Below are 13,535 nucleotides of genomic sequence, written 5' to 3'. Positions count from 1 at the left end.
ATACAAAAATTATGAACCATTGTGGATACTTGTGTCCAATAAAAATTATAAATCTCTCTATCGATATATAGAGGTTGACATATGATGCAGAAATCAAGAATCTCTCTATTAAAAGAAATTCTATAAGTGGCGCGCAGAGATCATAAATGTCTATATTGTAAGCACAAAAATATTACGAACCATTGTGGATACTTGTGGCGCGAAAACTAAAAAATCATATTCGCGACGCGCAGAAATTACAAACCTTTGTATCAAGAACGCATAAAAATTACGAATTTATGTGAATGCTAAAATATCGTAGTATCATGAAACTCTATATGACGCAGAGATTAAGAAACACTCTATTAGAGGCTGACCTAAAGCACAAAAATTAAGAAACTCTAGCAGCGCGCATAAATTATAAGTTGGTCAAATTTTTTCATGAGTAGTACGTTGAGATGATGAAATTTAAAATCATTCATATAATCATTGATAATAGGATCAAGAAGTACATTGCATAATCGTTACATCCGAAAGAGCAAACAAACTTAAAAACCAATCATAATAAGTACAATACAAAAGTGAACCACCATATTGTTGGATGACTCAGTCACATCAAATTTTCTAGTTGAGCCTTCATAGACCCGTGACATGTATAAAATTTAATAAAAATGTTTATACTTCAACCTCTACTTATAGAAATGTTACATCCAAAAGAGCAGACAAACTTAAAAATCAAATCATAATAAGTACAATACAAAAGTGAACCACCATATTGTTGGATGACCCAGTTACATCAAATTTTGTAGTTGAGCCTTCAAAGACTCGTGACATGTATAAAATTTAATAGAAATATTTATACTTCAACCTCTCTCTACTTATAGAAAGGTTTATAATTTTTTCACGATACTTCGACCTTCGAGTATTGATAGAGAGATTCATAATTTACGCGCTACTTATAAAGAGGTTTACAATTTTTTACGTAAAAATTATCAACCTCTAAGTACGTATAAAAAGAGTTATAATTTTTATGTATACTTCAACCTCCAAATATGGATAGATAGATTTATAATTTTTACACGCTACTCATAGAGAGGACATAATTTATGTGTGCTACTTATAGAGAGTTTTTTTTTTTCCGCGCTAGGTCAACATCAAAATATTGATAGAGAAGTTTATAATGTTTACGCGCCACTTATAAGAAGGTTTATAATTTTTGCGTGATACTTAGACCTCCGAGCATTGATAGAGAGATTCGTAATTTTTACGTGCTATTTATAAAGAACTTTATAATTTTTTTTCGCGCCACTCATAAAGAGGTTTATAATCTCTGTGCGCCACTTGTAGAGTTTTTTAAGTTTTGCGCGCCAAGTCAACCTCTAAATATCGATAGAGAGGTTTATAATTTGTGCCTGCCACTTGTAGATTTTTTTTTATTTTTGCGTGGCAAGTCAACCTCTAAATATCGATAGCGAGGTTTATAATTTGTGCGCGCCACTTATAGAGTTAAAATCTCTAAGTAAAAATTATCAACCTCTAAGTACGTATAGAGAGAGTTATAATTTTTGTGTATACTTCAACCTCCAAATATTGATAGAGAGATTCATAATTTTTACGCTATACTCATAGAGAGGATATAATTTATGTGTGCTACTTATAGAGAGTTTTTTTTTTAAAAATTAATTTTTTCGCCCTAGGTCAACATCAAAATATTGATAGAGAAGCTTATAAATTTTACGCGCCATTTATAAGAAGGTTTAGAATTTTTGCGTGATACTTCGACCTCCAAGCATTGATAGAGAGATTCATAATTTTTATGTGCTACTTATAAAGAACTTTATAATTTTTTGTGCGCTAAGTCAACCTCTAAATATCCATAGGTGATTGTTAAAAATGGTAAGAAAAAATGGGCCATCGATAGTTTTCATCTCTTCGTAAAAATTTAATCCTCATTGCAATCATTATGATGCACATGAAGTCTTCCTTGCATGCACTGTATTGTTTTTGCTATTAATTGGTGGGTATGATATTTAGGTGTAGAAAAGAAAATGTTAGATGCTAATTAAAATGTTGCATGCAATTTTATTGGGTAGATGAATTTTTTTCTTTCTATTTAGTATTCCACATTACACGTGTGATCATGGTTGCTTGATATGATGAAGCTTATTGTATTTCAAAATTGTTCATGGTGATACATCAATCTTTTTTCTCTATTTGAAGTTGCAAGTTTGATTTTCCTTCATGCATGATGATCTTTAGTTTGGTAAGTTGATAAAAATACAAACTTGCTACCAAAATAAAACATTTGCACTATAAGCTTCAAACTCATAGGTTTGCATCTTGAAAAGTATGCATGGCTATGGATCATTGTGGAAGAGGAGATGGTTCAAAACCATGAGAGATTAGAAAGGTTAATGAGGTGGGGAGATGAAGAAAGTTAGAGAGAAGTAGTGGAGGTGGTGGTTTTGGGAAGAAGATGAAGATTTAAGGTGATGTTGGTTGTGAAAGGGAGAGAAAAAATTGATGTGTGTGTGTCTTGCTAGTTTTGTCACCTCGGATATGATTTATACCCGGGAAGGACATGTTGAATCCTGGGGGATTTGCACTCATGAGGCGGATAAATTCTTAAGGACAATGTGATCAGCACGCCTCAAATATTGTATCACGGTTTGATATTTCGCAGGTCGTTCATGGTTTGTGATATCGTGGTTGGATACTTCACGGTTGCCGACATCCATTACCGCAATCAGAAGATAAATTCTTATGAAGTCAATTTTAATTTATTCTCTGTAATATTTGTTGAATTACTTAAATTAATATATGGTTGAATATTGTGAATAGGTCCAATTTTTCCAATACTAAATAATTTAGTGCATATTGTGGATTGAATTTAATTTACAAACTTAAATCATGAACTTCATTTTATAAACTGAAATTTCAATTTAAAAATCAAGAGGTGCCCATATTGATGGTGTCTCAAACGAAATTATTTCTAGCAAACCTTAAAAGGTTCCACATTGTTTAGCAACCGAGGTCAATGATCGTTTATAAACAATATTTACACTTATTAAATCAAGGAGACTCTTTTTACAATGGACAACATTGTAATGACTCACACAATGCTGTGGAATTGAGGTTGGAACATTTCAAGAGGAAGAAACATGTGGGAATAATTGTCTAACTTCACGGAGTCTGATTCTTGGCGGATTAATTCTTGGCCAGACTTGGCAAAAGAATTCTGAATTACCGAGGTTTCTTTCCCTACAAACCAGAGGATTGATACCATTTTTTTTTTTATCTAACCTCTATGCCAATACTTAAGAACATATAGTTCGAATGTTCATATAAATTACAAATTAGACAACTACTCAACCACATGAAACTTAGAACACATAAATTTATGGACTCTAACTCGAAAAACATGCATCTTAACAAAATTTTGACATTAAGGTTAACCCTAGATAGCTTTGTATGAATCTTGAATTACAAATTAGACAGATTTTTTTTTTTTGACACTATACAAATAAGACAATAATTAGAGACGGTTACAAAATAATTATAGCAAAACCTATTTGTAGGCTATCTCAATAAGTCTTGCTTGGCTTCTTTCCATCTTGGTGCTCCTACTCGAAACAACACTCAATCCAAACCCAAAAAATCACAATATTCAACTTCCTTGGCATATTGTTATCATGTTACTATACCAAAGGGATGCTACAAACAGTCAAACACAATCACAATTTGTACAATACATATATAGGTACCAAAGGGATGCTCTTTCTTTAACTATAAAGAGTATTACTAGTACGTACCAATATATTTTCATTCCAAAGATGATAATTTAAGGAAAATGCTAAACAGTGACCCCGGGACACTAGTTAAGGATATAAATATGGAAATTGCATCTCGTAAATTGTGCATTCAATGCTTTAATATGTAAAAAGTTATTCTCTCTCATCATTAACTTTTTTATTTGTTTTTTTTTTAGTATGCTTAATTAGTGCCCCATGGGCACTGTTTAGCATGACCCTTAATTTAATTACATTACACAAATATATATACCTTGGCACATCCATCTACACCGTATATGCTAGTACTACTACTCTGCACTTACTCAAATTAACTTGGACTTCTATAATTGTTACATCAAATTAAGACAGTACTTTAAAAAAAAAAAAAGTTGAAAGAGAGTTCATTTTGTAGACAAACTTTCATATATATCATTAATTTCATACCCTTTGGCATGATTAAATTAAAACACTTGTCATATAAAACCAAAAGTTTTTGTTCTATATGTACATAAACAAGCTATAATAAGAACATAGTCTTCAACTCTTCATCATATAACATAGAGCTTATGCTCTTAATTAACTTTTTTCAAAAGATGCTCATAACAATTTTTTGAAAGGCATCAATCAAAAGCCAACATATTTGGATTGCACAGTGACACCGTAATTTTTTGAAATTCCAAAGTACAGTTTTTGTCAGAACTGCAATGATCCATCGTGATTTTGTCTGACTTGTCGTTAATCCAAACATGAACACGTTCGTTCAAATTTTACTTCTTGCTACCATAATAAGGCGAGGCATAACCATTACAAGGGGAACCACAACTATTATAAGGAGAAGCATAACCACTATAAGGTGAACCACAATCATAAGGAGAACTAGAGAAAGTTGGTGGCACAAGAACAGATGAAGATACCTTAAACCTTTTACTACTTGAACCTTCACAAATATCAGAAGTATCATCATCAATCCACCCCATAAGTTGATCCAAAAAACCTTGATCACCAACACTAACATTAACATTATTGTTCTCAACTATATCAGATCCATCAGAATCTAATCCATGATTCTGAAATGATCCAAACCATTCAGAACTACAATCAGAAACACTAGAAGGTTCAATAGAAGGAACAATGATACTAGGCTGCACCACTTTTTCAATGCTTTTCATATCTAAAGCAGAGATTTGATTATAATTGTTCCTACGGTTGAATATGCTAGCAAAAGTAAAATGATCACTCACTCTACTCTTTGAAAATTTGTTATTGCTATGATCACTTGTTCTTGCCATAATACTTTGAAGATTCTTGCTTAATTTTGCTTTCAATGAAGCAAAAGTTAAACTGTTATTTTTTCCTTCATTTGATATTGATGATGTTATTATTCCTTGATCATCACTACATGGTGTAGTATTGTCTATTGATGTTGCCACGGAGAAGTTGGTTCGAGCATTCTCTCCGCGTAAAGCTCGAGCCGCTTCATCATAAGCTCGAGCTGCTTCTTCTGGTGTATCATAGGTTCCAAGCCATAATCTTACATGTTGAGATGAATCTTTGATCTCAGCCACCCATCTACCTGATGGTCTTTGTCTAACACCAATGAATCTTCTCATGTTTGGTTTTTTTGATTTGGTTATGTTGTTTGTAACAGAAGCATATTTAGTAGCTTCAGCTCCAGCCATATATATTTTTTTTTGGTTTGATTAACTAAAAGATTTTTGGATTTGTGTGTTGTTATGGAAGTGGAGAGGTTTATATTATTGGATTGTTAAATGGTGGTGATATGTAGGAGTATTTATATGTGTAAAGTTTTGGATTTGAGGAATGATTTGTAGGTATATACCTTTATATATTAATTGTTTATTTGTGCATGTCTTCAAGTGTCTAGTTTTTTTTATTAGTTTGATATGTACTTGCAAGTTGCTCTCCCTGCAACTAGGATGAGGGTTTATTTGGTTGGTGAAAATTTTACCAAGTTGGTAATTTGTAGAAAGTTCTACCAACTTAGTACAATGTTAAGGACTTAAGGCTATTGAGTAGTGACTTAGAGGTTAAGTGTTCAAATACTAAAAATAGGCTTTTTGTCTATAAGGGTAAGTTGCATGCATCTATTTTTAATGAAGCACGGGTATTCATCAGGTTAGGCGTGCTTCAATTCGGTGTCGCACACATGTCGGTGTTCATGTCATATTCATGTGAGTGCTTCATATAGAATTTTGTTCTCTCCAAAATTCATCTGATGAGAGTTCGTCTACTAAGTCGCCATTGATTATATTGCCAATTCAAAATGTAAGTTGTTCGATCCCTATCCAACAATTCCAACATGCAAAATCTGCAACTGTTTGAATTGTGACGAATGAGAATCCAAAAAATAGTCTTCCTCGACGATTCACCTGATTGAGTCACAAAACAATGTGAAACATGTAGTTAGTAGTCACCGATTTTATAGTTGAATATTTAGATCAAACAATTCGTATTTTGACTTTACTATATAAACAAACTTGATCACAGAATGAACAATTCTATGTAGCATTGACACTTCTAATCAAATGCACGTTCTAGTATTCAACATGTGTCAGTTTCCAACACGATACATAAATATTATATTATATTCTCAAAATTTTATTGGTGCCGACGTCTCACTGAAAATGTCATATCTAGTGTAAGTGTCTCTATCGTACTTCATATATACGAACTACAGTAACATAATTGTTACTAGATCTCTCACCCTATTTGGTAAATATTTATACTTATCCCATGTTAGGCTAAAATTCACCAGGTATCAAAATCTACTAAATTTTTGTGATTTTACGGCGTGTTGTTTGTTTTAATAAGTGAATAAAAAAGTCAACACACTTAATTTCCTGTTTAGGATTAGTAAGATAAGATTAATTATATTTGCTAAAGTCCAAATTGAACCGTGTTAATCAGTACTAGCCACTAAATCATCCAAACTTGTAATTATTTACAACGCATGCCTGCAATCTGCGCCAAAAACAGATATATCCGCCAACTTCAAGTAATATTGTTGCCTTCGTGTAATTTTTGTATTTGTAATTTTGCATAACTATATTCAGTTAACTTCATTTTAATTTTTGTATTTGTAATTTTGCATAACTATATTCAGTTAGCTTACTTTAACATTTGAAATTTGCATAACTATATAGATTTTTTTTGTGCTTTGGTTGGGTTAGGACTCGTGACTCGTGACTCGTGAGAGGTCTAGAAATAATTTCAATGGACTTTAGAGAAACAAATAAATGAGTTGAACGATACGTTTTAATTCAAAATCTTAAGGCATTTGATAGATTCAATTATACGATGTTCAACGTTTATTTTTTTCTTAAGAGTGAAATTGCTACTCACACTTGATATTTTTGAGAAATAACACATAACTAGCTGTAGAAAAAGAAGAAATAAATGGAGGAATCCACAAATCTTAAAATGGTCAAATTTACATTTAATCCTAGTTTGTATTACCAGAGGAGGAAAAACTATAATCTAAAATCAAACAAGTAAAATGGATGATTAGTTGTACCCAAAAAAAAAAAAGTCAATAATGAATTGGTCTAAGTTAGGGTCTTGGGTTTCTTAAGCAAATGGTTAAACGTTTGATTATTGAATGCTCCCGTATGAAAAAATTCAGTTAAGAGAAGAAAATCCATTTTTTGTGTCCCACAGGTTATTCGAGCGATATTAATCATTTCTATTTGCGGTGGAAACTTTGTACCTATATAACATGATATCCCAAAAAATGAATGATTAAAATCACATGATCCTAATATTTAGGAGACGCGACAATTTACATACTAGCTAATTAAAAAAGATTCTGCACAAAGAAAAGTTCATTTTATCCTTGTGAACACAGTTCAGTTGATTTACACATTGTTTGCAATATACATGAAATCAGTGTGTTTGAACTCTAATGCACCAATTTATTTACTTTAAAAGGTATAAAATTCTAATTATTGGGCTATTATATGGAAAAATAAATGTTCACTTTTGTTAACTTCAATCTTTCCAATTACATGCCCTTCAAGATTAAACTCAAGTTAATATTCTATTAGTCAATTTGTCTCTTCCCCTTGTCCAAGTTACTGATCATATTAACAGATCTTCTACGGCTTCAATAAAAACAAAATTACTGATTTTTTTTTTTTTTGATATTGTGCAAAGACGAAATTACTGATCATATTAATGTGCAAAGAAATTGAATGTACGTAACAAAGTCTATACATATACATAGTTATATTAATTGACTATACTTTCCTATATTTGCAGAATAATACAATTTTAGATCTCCCGACATTGATTTTAGATCAAACAGTCTAAAAATTACTTAAACTATTAATTTTATATAGTTAAACAATCTCATCCGTTAATTTAGAACAGACAGTAAAAAATTGTAACTGCAGCAGAAAATAAATTTCCATGTTGATTAGCTAGAGAGCTTGGGAGTAACTAATTAAGCCGTAACCAAGGATGAATGTTTCAAGTACAAAACAAATAATTAATACATTAAGAAGCAAACAAATTAAGGGCACAAACAAAGAACGGGTTCGTAACGTTAAATCATAACCATAATATAAATTAGAATATCAATTGATAAAGTTTATAAGTAGCTTCTAGTGACGTATTGGAATTTAGCAGTTGTTGATAGGAATGATTTAAGGGCTCCACTTTTTTGTACCCTTGTCCTTTCTTTTGTTTCCATTTACCCTTAAATGCTTTCACCTTATTTTTATATCACATAATTTAAGATTATTAATTTGTTGCTAATTGAGTTTAGCGGGTGAAATTAAGATGGCTATTTTGTCATATTGTTCAAGACGTGGTCCATTTGAATTATGACTAATCACCTAAATGTGGCCTTATGAAGTTAATTAAGATGCCACTAATTTCGTTCTTGTCAACTTGGGAGTATGAGATTTGTCCTCTAATATTGTGAAGTTTTGGATAATTATGTATTTTGAATGTCCTTGCAAGTTTTAGTTTGTGTAATTATTGCCACTTACCAATAATGATATTGATTAAGGAGAATTCTTGCAAAGTTGTTGGACGTGTTAAGTGTGTGATATTTTTTGAGTAAACTATCTTTAATCCAATCAAGTAGAACTACACAAACAACAAAGTTAATTATTGCTCAAGATTAAACTTTAATAATGCATGCATGAATTAAATTTCAACTAGGTAGAAAATATTCAAGATCACTAACTAAGATACTTAATATGTCTCCAGTTAGCGAATTAAGAAATACAATGAATTTTACGAAAGAAATTTGATCGATCTAAGATGACCGAGAATATATAAGTTGAACAATGTTTGTCAAAACGAGAGATACATGCAAATATTATAAAGCTCAAGTCAGTATAAGAGCATGAGCGAGAGGTTTTGAGAATAAAATATAGAGTTCCTTAGTTAGTTGTGAGGAGATGTTTATATATGTGTGTCAAATATGAGTTGTTGGGTATTGATGGGAAAACTTTTATATGAACGATGTTCATCCATGTTGAGATCAAGTAGCCATTGAAATATATTACAAAAACTTGATTTTTCGTTGTGAACCGGAGATGATTTAAGGTTGTTTGAATTCTCTTTATATTGAGTCGCCAGAAAATTGTGTCTTAAAGTAACAAAAATTGAGTTTTAAGTCCGTCCAAAATAGAGTTTAAAAGAAGGTCTAAAACTCAAATCCTAATAACTTTTATCGACTTTTATCTAAAAACTGTAAATTACATAGAAACTAACATAACCACTCACTTATTGACATTTACAATGCATATAAAAAAGTGTATTCAATTGTATAATTTGCCTAATTTGTTGTAAAAAAAAAAAGTATAATTAGGAATAGTTGAAAAAGTAATTAAAAATTTTGATGGGGCATGGGGCTATTTGTTTTATGGCTAGTGTCACATGCTCCCCAAAAGGCTAACTCATTCAAGAACTCCAATGTTTTGTCCAATTTTAAGTGTAAGGTAGCAAAATTAATGTTCATCGATGATATCAACAACAAATGTGTGTGCTTATCATATGCTAGAATAGAATTGTACTCTCCTCCGTATGAAGTTGACTTCATCTTAATTTCTAAATTCAGAGCTAACTATACTTAAGCTCAAGTCATCAAGAATTAAGTTGGCAACTTCTGTATGTCATAGCATCATTTTCAGAATCTGTTGAGTTGGTTTGAAAATTTCATTATTTGTATTTTTTGTTCTAAAATGAGTTAATAAGATTTTAGTGAGAGTAACTCATTCTTATAAAATTAGTTGATTAAAAAATTCTTATAAAATCAGTATTACAAAAATTTCAGTTATTAACTCACCCAATTGACAAAAGAGAGAATCGAACATGAGACTTTAAGGAGGAGCACACTTCAGGTCCCAAGTCAATACCACAAGACCAACTCAAGTGGATTTACATATTGTAAAATTTTATCTCAATCGATGTGAGACTCTTAACAAAAGTAATTATTAATATCTTTTACAAAATTTACAAAATTAAGCGCAAGTAGTCCTTTAAATAATTACTTTAATGTATCAGATTTGTCTCTTGCGTTTTTTTTTCCAAGTAAATCTTAACTTTCACTACTTAAGCAGTGAATGGCCAAAAATTTAAATAGCGAACATTGTGAAAGTGCTCGCTACTTATGTAGCGAATGGTACCGCTATATTTTTTTTTTTTGATAATCAATGGTACCGCTATATGAAACACGTCCCAACACCTTCCCTTTCATTCTATCATTTTCTAAAATGTCAAACTTCTAAAAAGCAAAATCCAAAATCCCAAAACGCAAAATTCATGTCAAATCCACCGTTTTCTTCGCATTTATCAGTGTTACGTATTGCTGTTTGTCGGAACAAACGGACGCATTAGGTTCACTAACATAAAATTTAAAACGACGATGGTGTGAGAATCATGTTCTCTATTTTCTCTCAACACAATATGAGGGGACCAATCGAATTAGACACGACCTTGGTGAGACCGCGCTGTGCAGAGTTGAACCCGAGGCGGCGAGGCTGATAAAGTGGTTGATTTAGCTCTTCCATAGTCTTATTTCAGTTATTTGTGTTTAATATTGATGTTTATGCTTATGTTATTCTTCTTCATTCCAATATGCTATGTTGTTGTTATTGAAGAGTTCATGTTTGATGGTAATATTCTTGTGTTAGCTTCATTCACATGATAGGCAGCAAACTGAAGTTTGCTAGATAAATAAAGCACAATATATACTTTTTTTTTCCAATTTTTCTCATTTTACTTATTTAAATAGAAGAATGAGTAAAAATAAAAACACAGGGGCATGCAGGAAACACAAGGGCGTGAAAAGAATTCCCTTATAACAATTCTCTCATTCGTTGGAGCCAAATAATTGTTTGGACGTTGCATCCCTAGTTTGTTGGTATAAAATTTTAGTAAATTTTTTCTTCCACTCCTACATTTAACCATCCACTCCTACAAATCGTACAATATTCTCATTTTACTCTTTTTTTACTATATCATTTTTTACACACTTTTTTCACCATTTATTTCAACTTTTCCGGAAGTCTTGTTCACCCCTCCACTAATGTATTCCCGTAATTTTTTTTCTTTCCGGTTTGATAAATTGTTCTTGAGATATTTTTGCCCTGACTTATCCGAGCATGCCTCACCCCTTTAGAAGAGTCCTTCTCAGCTATTGGACTATAGTTCGTTTACTCACCTCCATTGTGTGGATCGAGTTAGAATGATTATAAATAAGGTTCAAAATATCATGCTAGTCCACCCATAATTCAAATCACAATCAGGGTGATTCAAATCAATTATCTCAAATGGCTTAAACATGATTTTGATGCATTTTAACAAGTTTTAAACTTATGCATGTCTCAACAAAGATTTTCTCACAATTTTTTGATCTTTTTGTCATTTAACTTCATTAAAAAACATCTTCCTCCAACTTTTTCTTTCCATCATGTGAGGGAAACTTATTTTTCTGTACACCACCATGTTTTTCCTATCCTTATTATTTGAAGGAAAATGCTAACCGGTGCCCCCGGACACTGGTTAAGGTAACTAAATATAGTATTATTATCTTGAAACTTGTGAAGTCAACATCTTAAAAGTTTAAATTTTTGTTTTTTCAATGCAAATTTTTTCTTTTCTTTCCCTTTTTAGTTTCTTAACTAGTGCCCCGGGGCACTAGTTAGCATACCCTTATTTGAAAACCAAACAATAGAAAATTGAATGATCCTCAACATTTCTTTCTAGTTTCCATGAAACCAAACACAGTGTTAGTTGAAAACAACAAAACAACGCAAAAAAAACAGATTAACGTCTTTTCTTTCCTTTCATTCCATTTTCCATTCTTTTCTCCAATGGCGGAACCAGCGATTCACCAACATTCACAAACCCAACCATTGAAACAAATCGCAATCGATTACACACCAGAAGCTTGTTCTCACTGTCCCATTTCCAACACCATAACCCTAACCTACGACCACCGCGGCGGCGCACGGTGGCGATCAACAACCCGTTACCTCCACGGAACTTTCACCGCCAAAATCCAAATCCCAAAAGGAAACACAAGCGGTCTCAATTTCAACCTCTACCTTTCCTCCCTCGAAGGTGATAAATCACAAGACGAAATCGATTTCGAGTTTCTCGGCAATGACACCACAATCATTCAAACAAACTATTACTGTAATGGTATTGGAAACAAAGAAGAGATTCATCAACTTGGTTTTGATGCTTCTGATGGGTTTCATGAATATGGAATCAAATGGGGTTTAGGGTTTATTGAGTGGTTGATTGATGGGAAAGTTGTGAGGAAAGAAGAGAAGAAAGAGGGTGATGATGGGTTTCCTGAAAAGGCTATGTTTTTGTATGCTTCTGTTTGGGATGCTAGTTGTATTGCTGATGGGAAATGGACTGGGAAATATCATGGAACTGATGCTCCTTATGTTTGTCTCTATAAGGATATTCATGTACCTTCGAATACGGCTGTCGAATGATGTATTCATGTCACTAAGCCTATGTTTGGTATCACGGTGGATACATCAAGAATCACGGTGATTCAATGTGATTTTGCAGAAGCTACTTGGGGTAGCTTTTGCAAAATCATTGTGGATTGCTGTGATTCTGACATACTCATCCTGATACCAAATATACACTTGTGCTCTTCTGTTTTTAGGTGGTAGCTGGTAAGTGGTCCACCTTAGATTAGTGCTTGAAAATTGCTCGAAATACTGAAAGAGTTTGACGCTGCCCTTCTGAAGTAGAAGTTCACGATACTCTTCGTTCTTAAACTGAGGGGTTAGTTTGATTGATAAAGGTTTTACAAAAGCTAGAGAAAACGAATATAAGTTGAGTCTTAAGACATATATTAATTTTGTTTTGTTTTTGGCAAGCTGAAACTATTTGTCACTATCTCATAAAATTATATTTAAGAAGACTGTCATCGGTCATCATAGAAGTTTTGAGTGATTTTCAAGTACTGATCAATGATGGACCACCTTTATCACCAACGGCCGCCGTAGTATAGTACTTTTTTTTTTCCTAGTGTTGTTCAATTTGAGGATTGACTTTCTTCTTTTGTATTTGTTTGCCACATTAGGTATGAATTTTTTCATGTTGTAGCATTGATATGTAAGAGCATTTATCATGGACAGTTTTGAAGCAATTGATTTAGGGTTGTTTAGCTTATATAAAGTGGTTCTCACTATGCCGCATTGCTGCATCATGTTTAAGAATTCATGCATATTTTGTTTGATGTAAGTTTTTAGCAACTCTCAA

At 32.3% G+C, this 13,535-nt stretch overlaps 2 protein-coding genes across 2 annotated transcripts; one reads left to right on the top strand and one right to left on the bottom strand.

The window, feature by feature from the left end:
- Positions 1–4,085: 4,085 nt before the first annotated feature.
- On the bottom strand, positions 4,086–5,520 carry LOC123898994 (ethylene-responsive transcription factor ERN1-like). Its single transcript, XM_045950050.1, has one exon. It carries the CDS (start codon positions 5,447–5,449, stop codon positions 4,538–4,540), a length of 912 nt encoding a protein of 303 aa, XP_045806006.1. The 5' UTR covers positions 5,450–5,520; the 3' UTR covers positions 4,086–4,537.
- A 6,598-nt stretch (positions 5,521–12,118) lies between these two features.
- LOC123896185 (probable xyloglucan endotransglucosylase/hydrolase protein 28) lies at positions 12,119–12,754 on the top strand. The gene has a single exon (XM_045946606.1). It carries the CDS (start codon positions 12,119–12,121, stop codon positions 12,752–12,754), a length of 636 nt encoding a protein of 211 aa, XP_045802562.1.
- Positions 12,755–13,535: the final 781 nt, after the last annotated feature.

The sequence above is a fragment of the Trifolium pratense genome, linkage group LG7 (assembly GCF_020283565.1).
Source record: "Trifolium pratense cultivar HEN17-A07 linkage group LG7, ARS_RC_1.1, whole genome shotgun sequence".
Lineage (NCBI taxonomy): Eukaryota > Viridiplantae > Streptophyta > Magnoliopsida > Fabales > Fabaceae > Trifolium > Trifolium pratense.
The sequence above is the reverse complement of the archived record's forward strand: the minus strand, read 5'-3'. Positions and strand labels throughout refer to the sequence as shown.

Coding starts and splice junctions, on each gene's coding strand:
- LOC123896185 (XM_045946606.1), top strand. CDS start 12,119: ATGGCGGAACCAGCGATTCACCAACATTCACAAACCCAACCATTGAAA.
- LOC123898994 (XM_045950050.1), bottom strand. CDS start 5,449: ATGGCTGGAGCTGAAGCTACTAAATATGCTTCTGTTACAAACAACATA.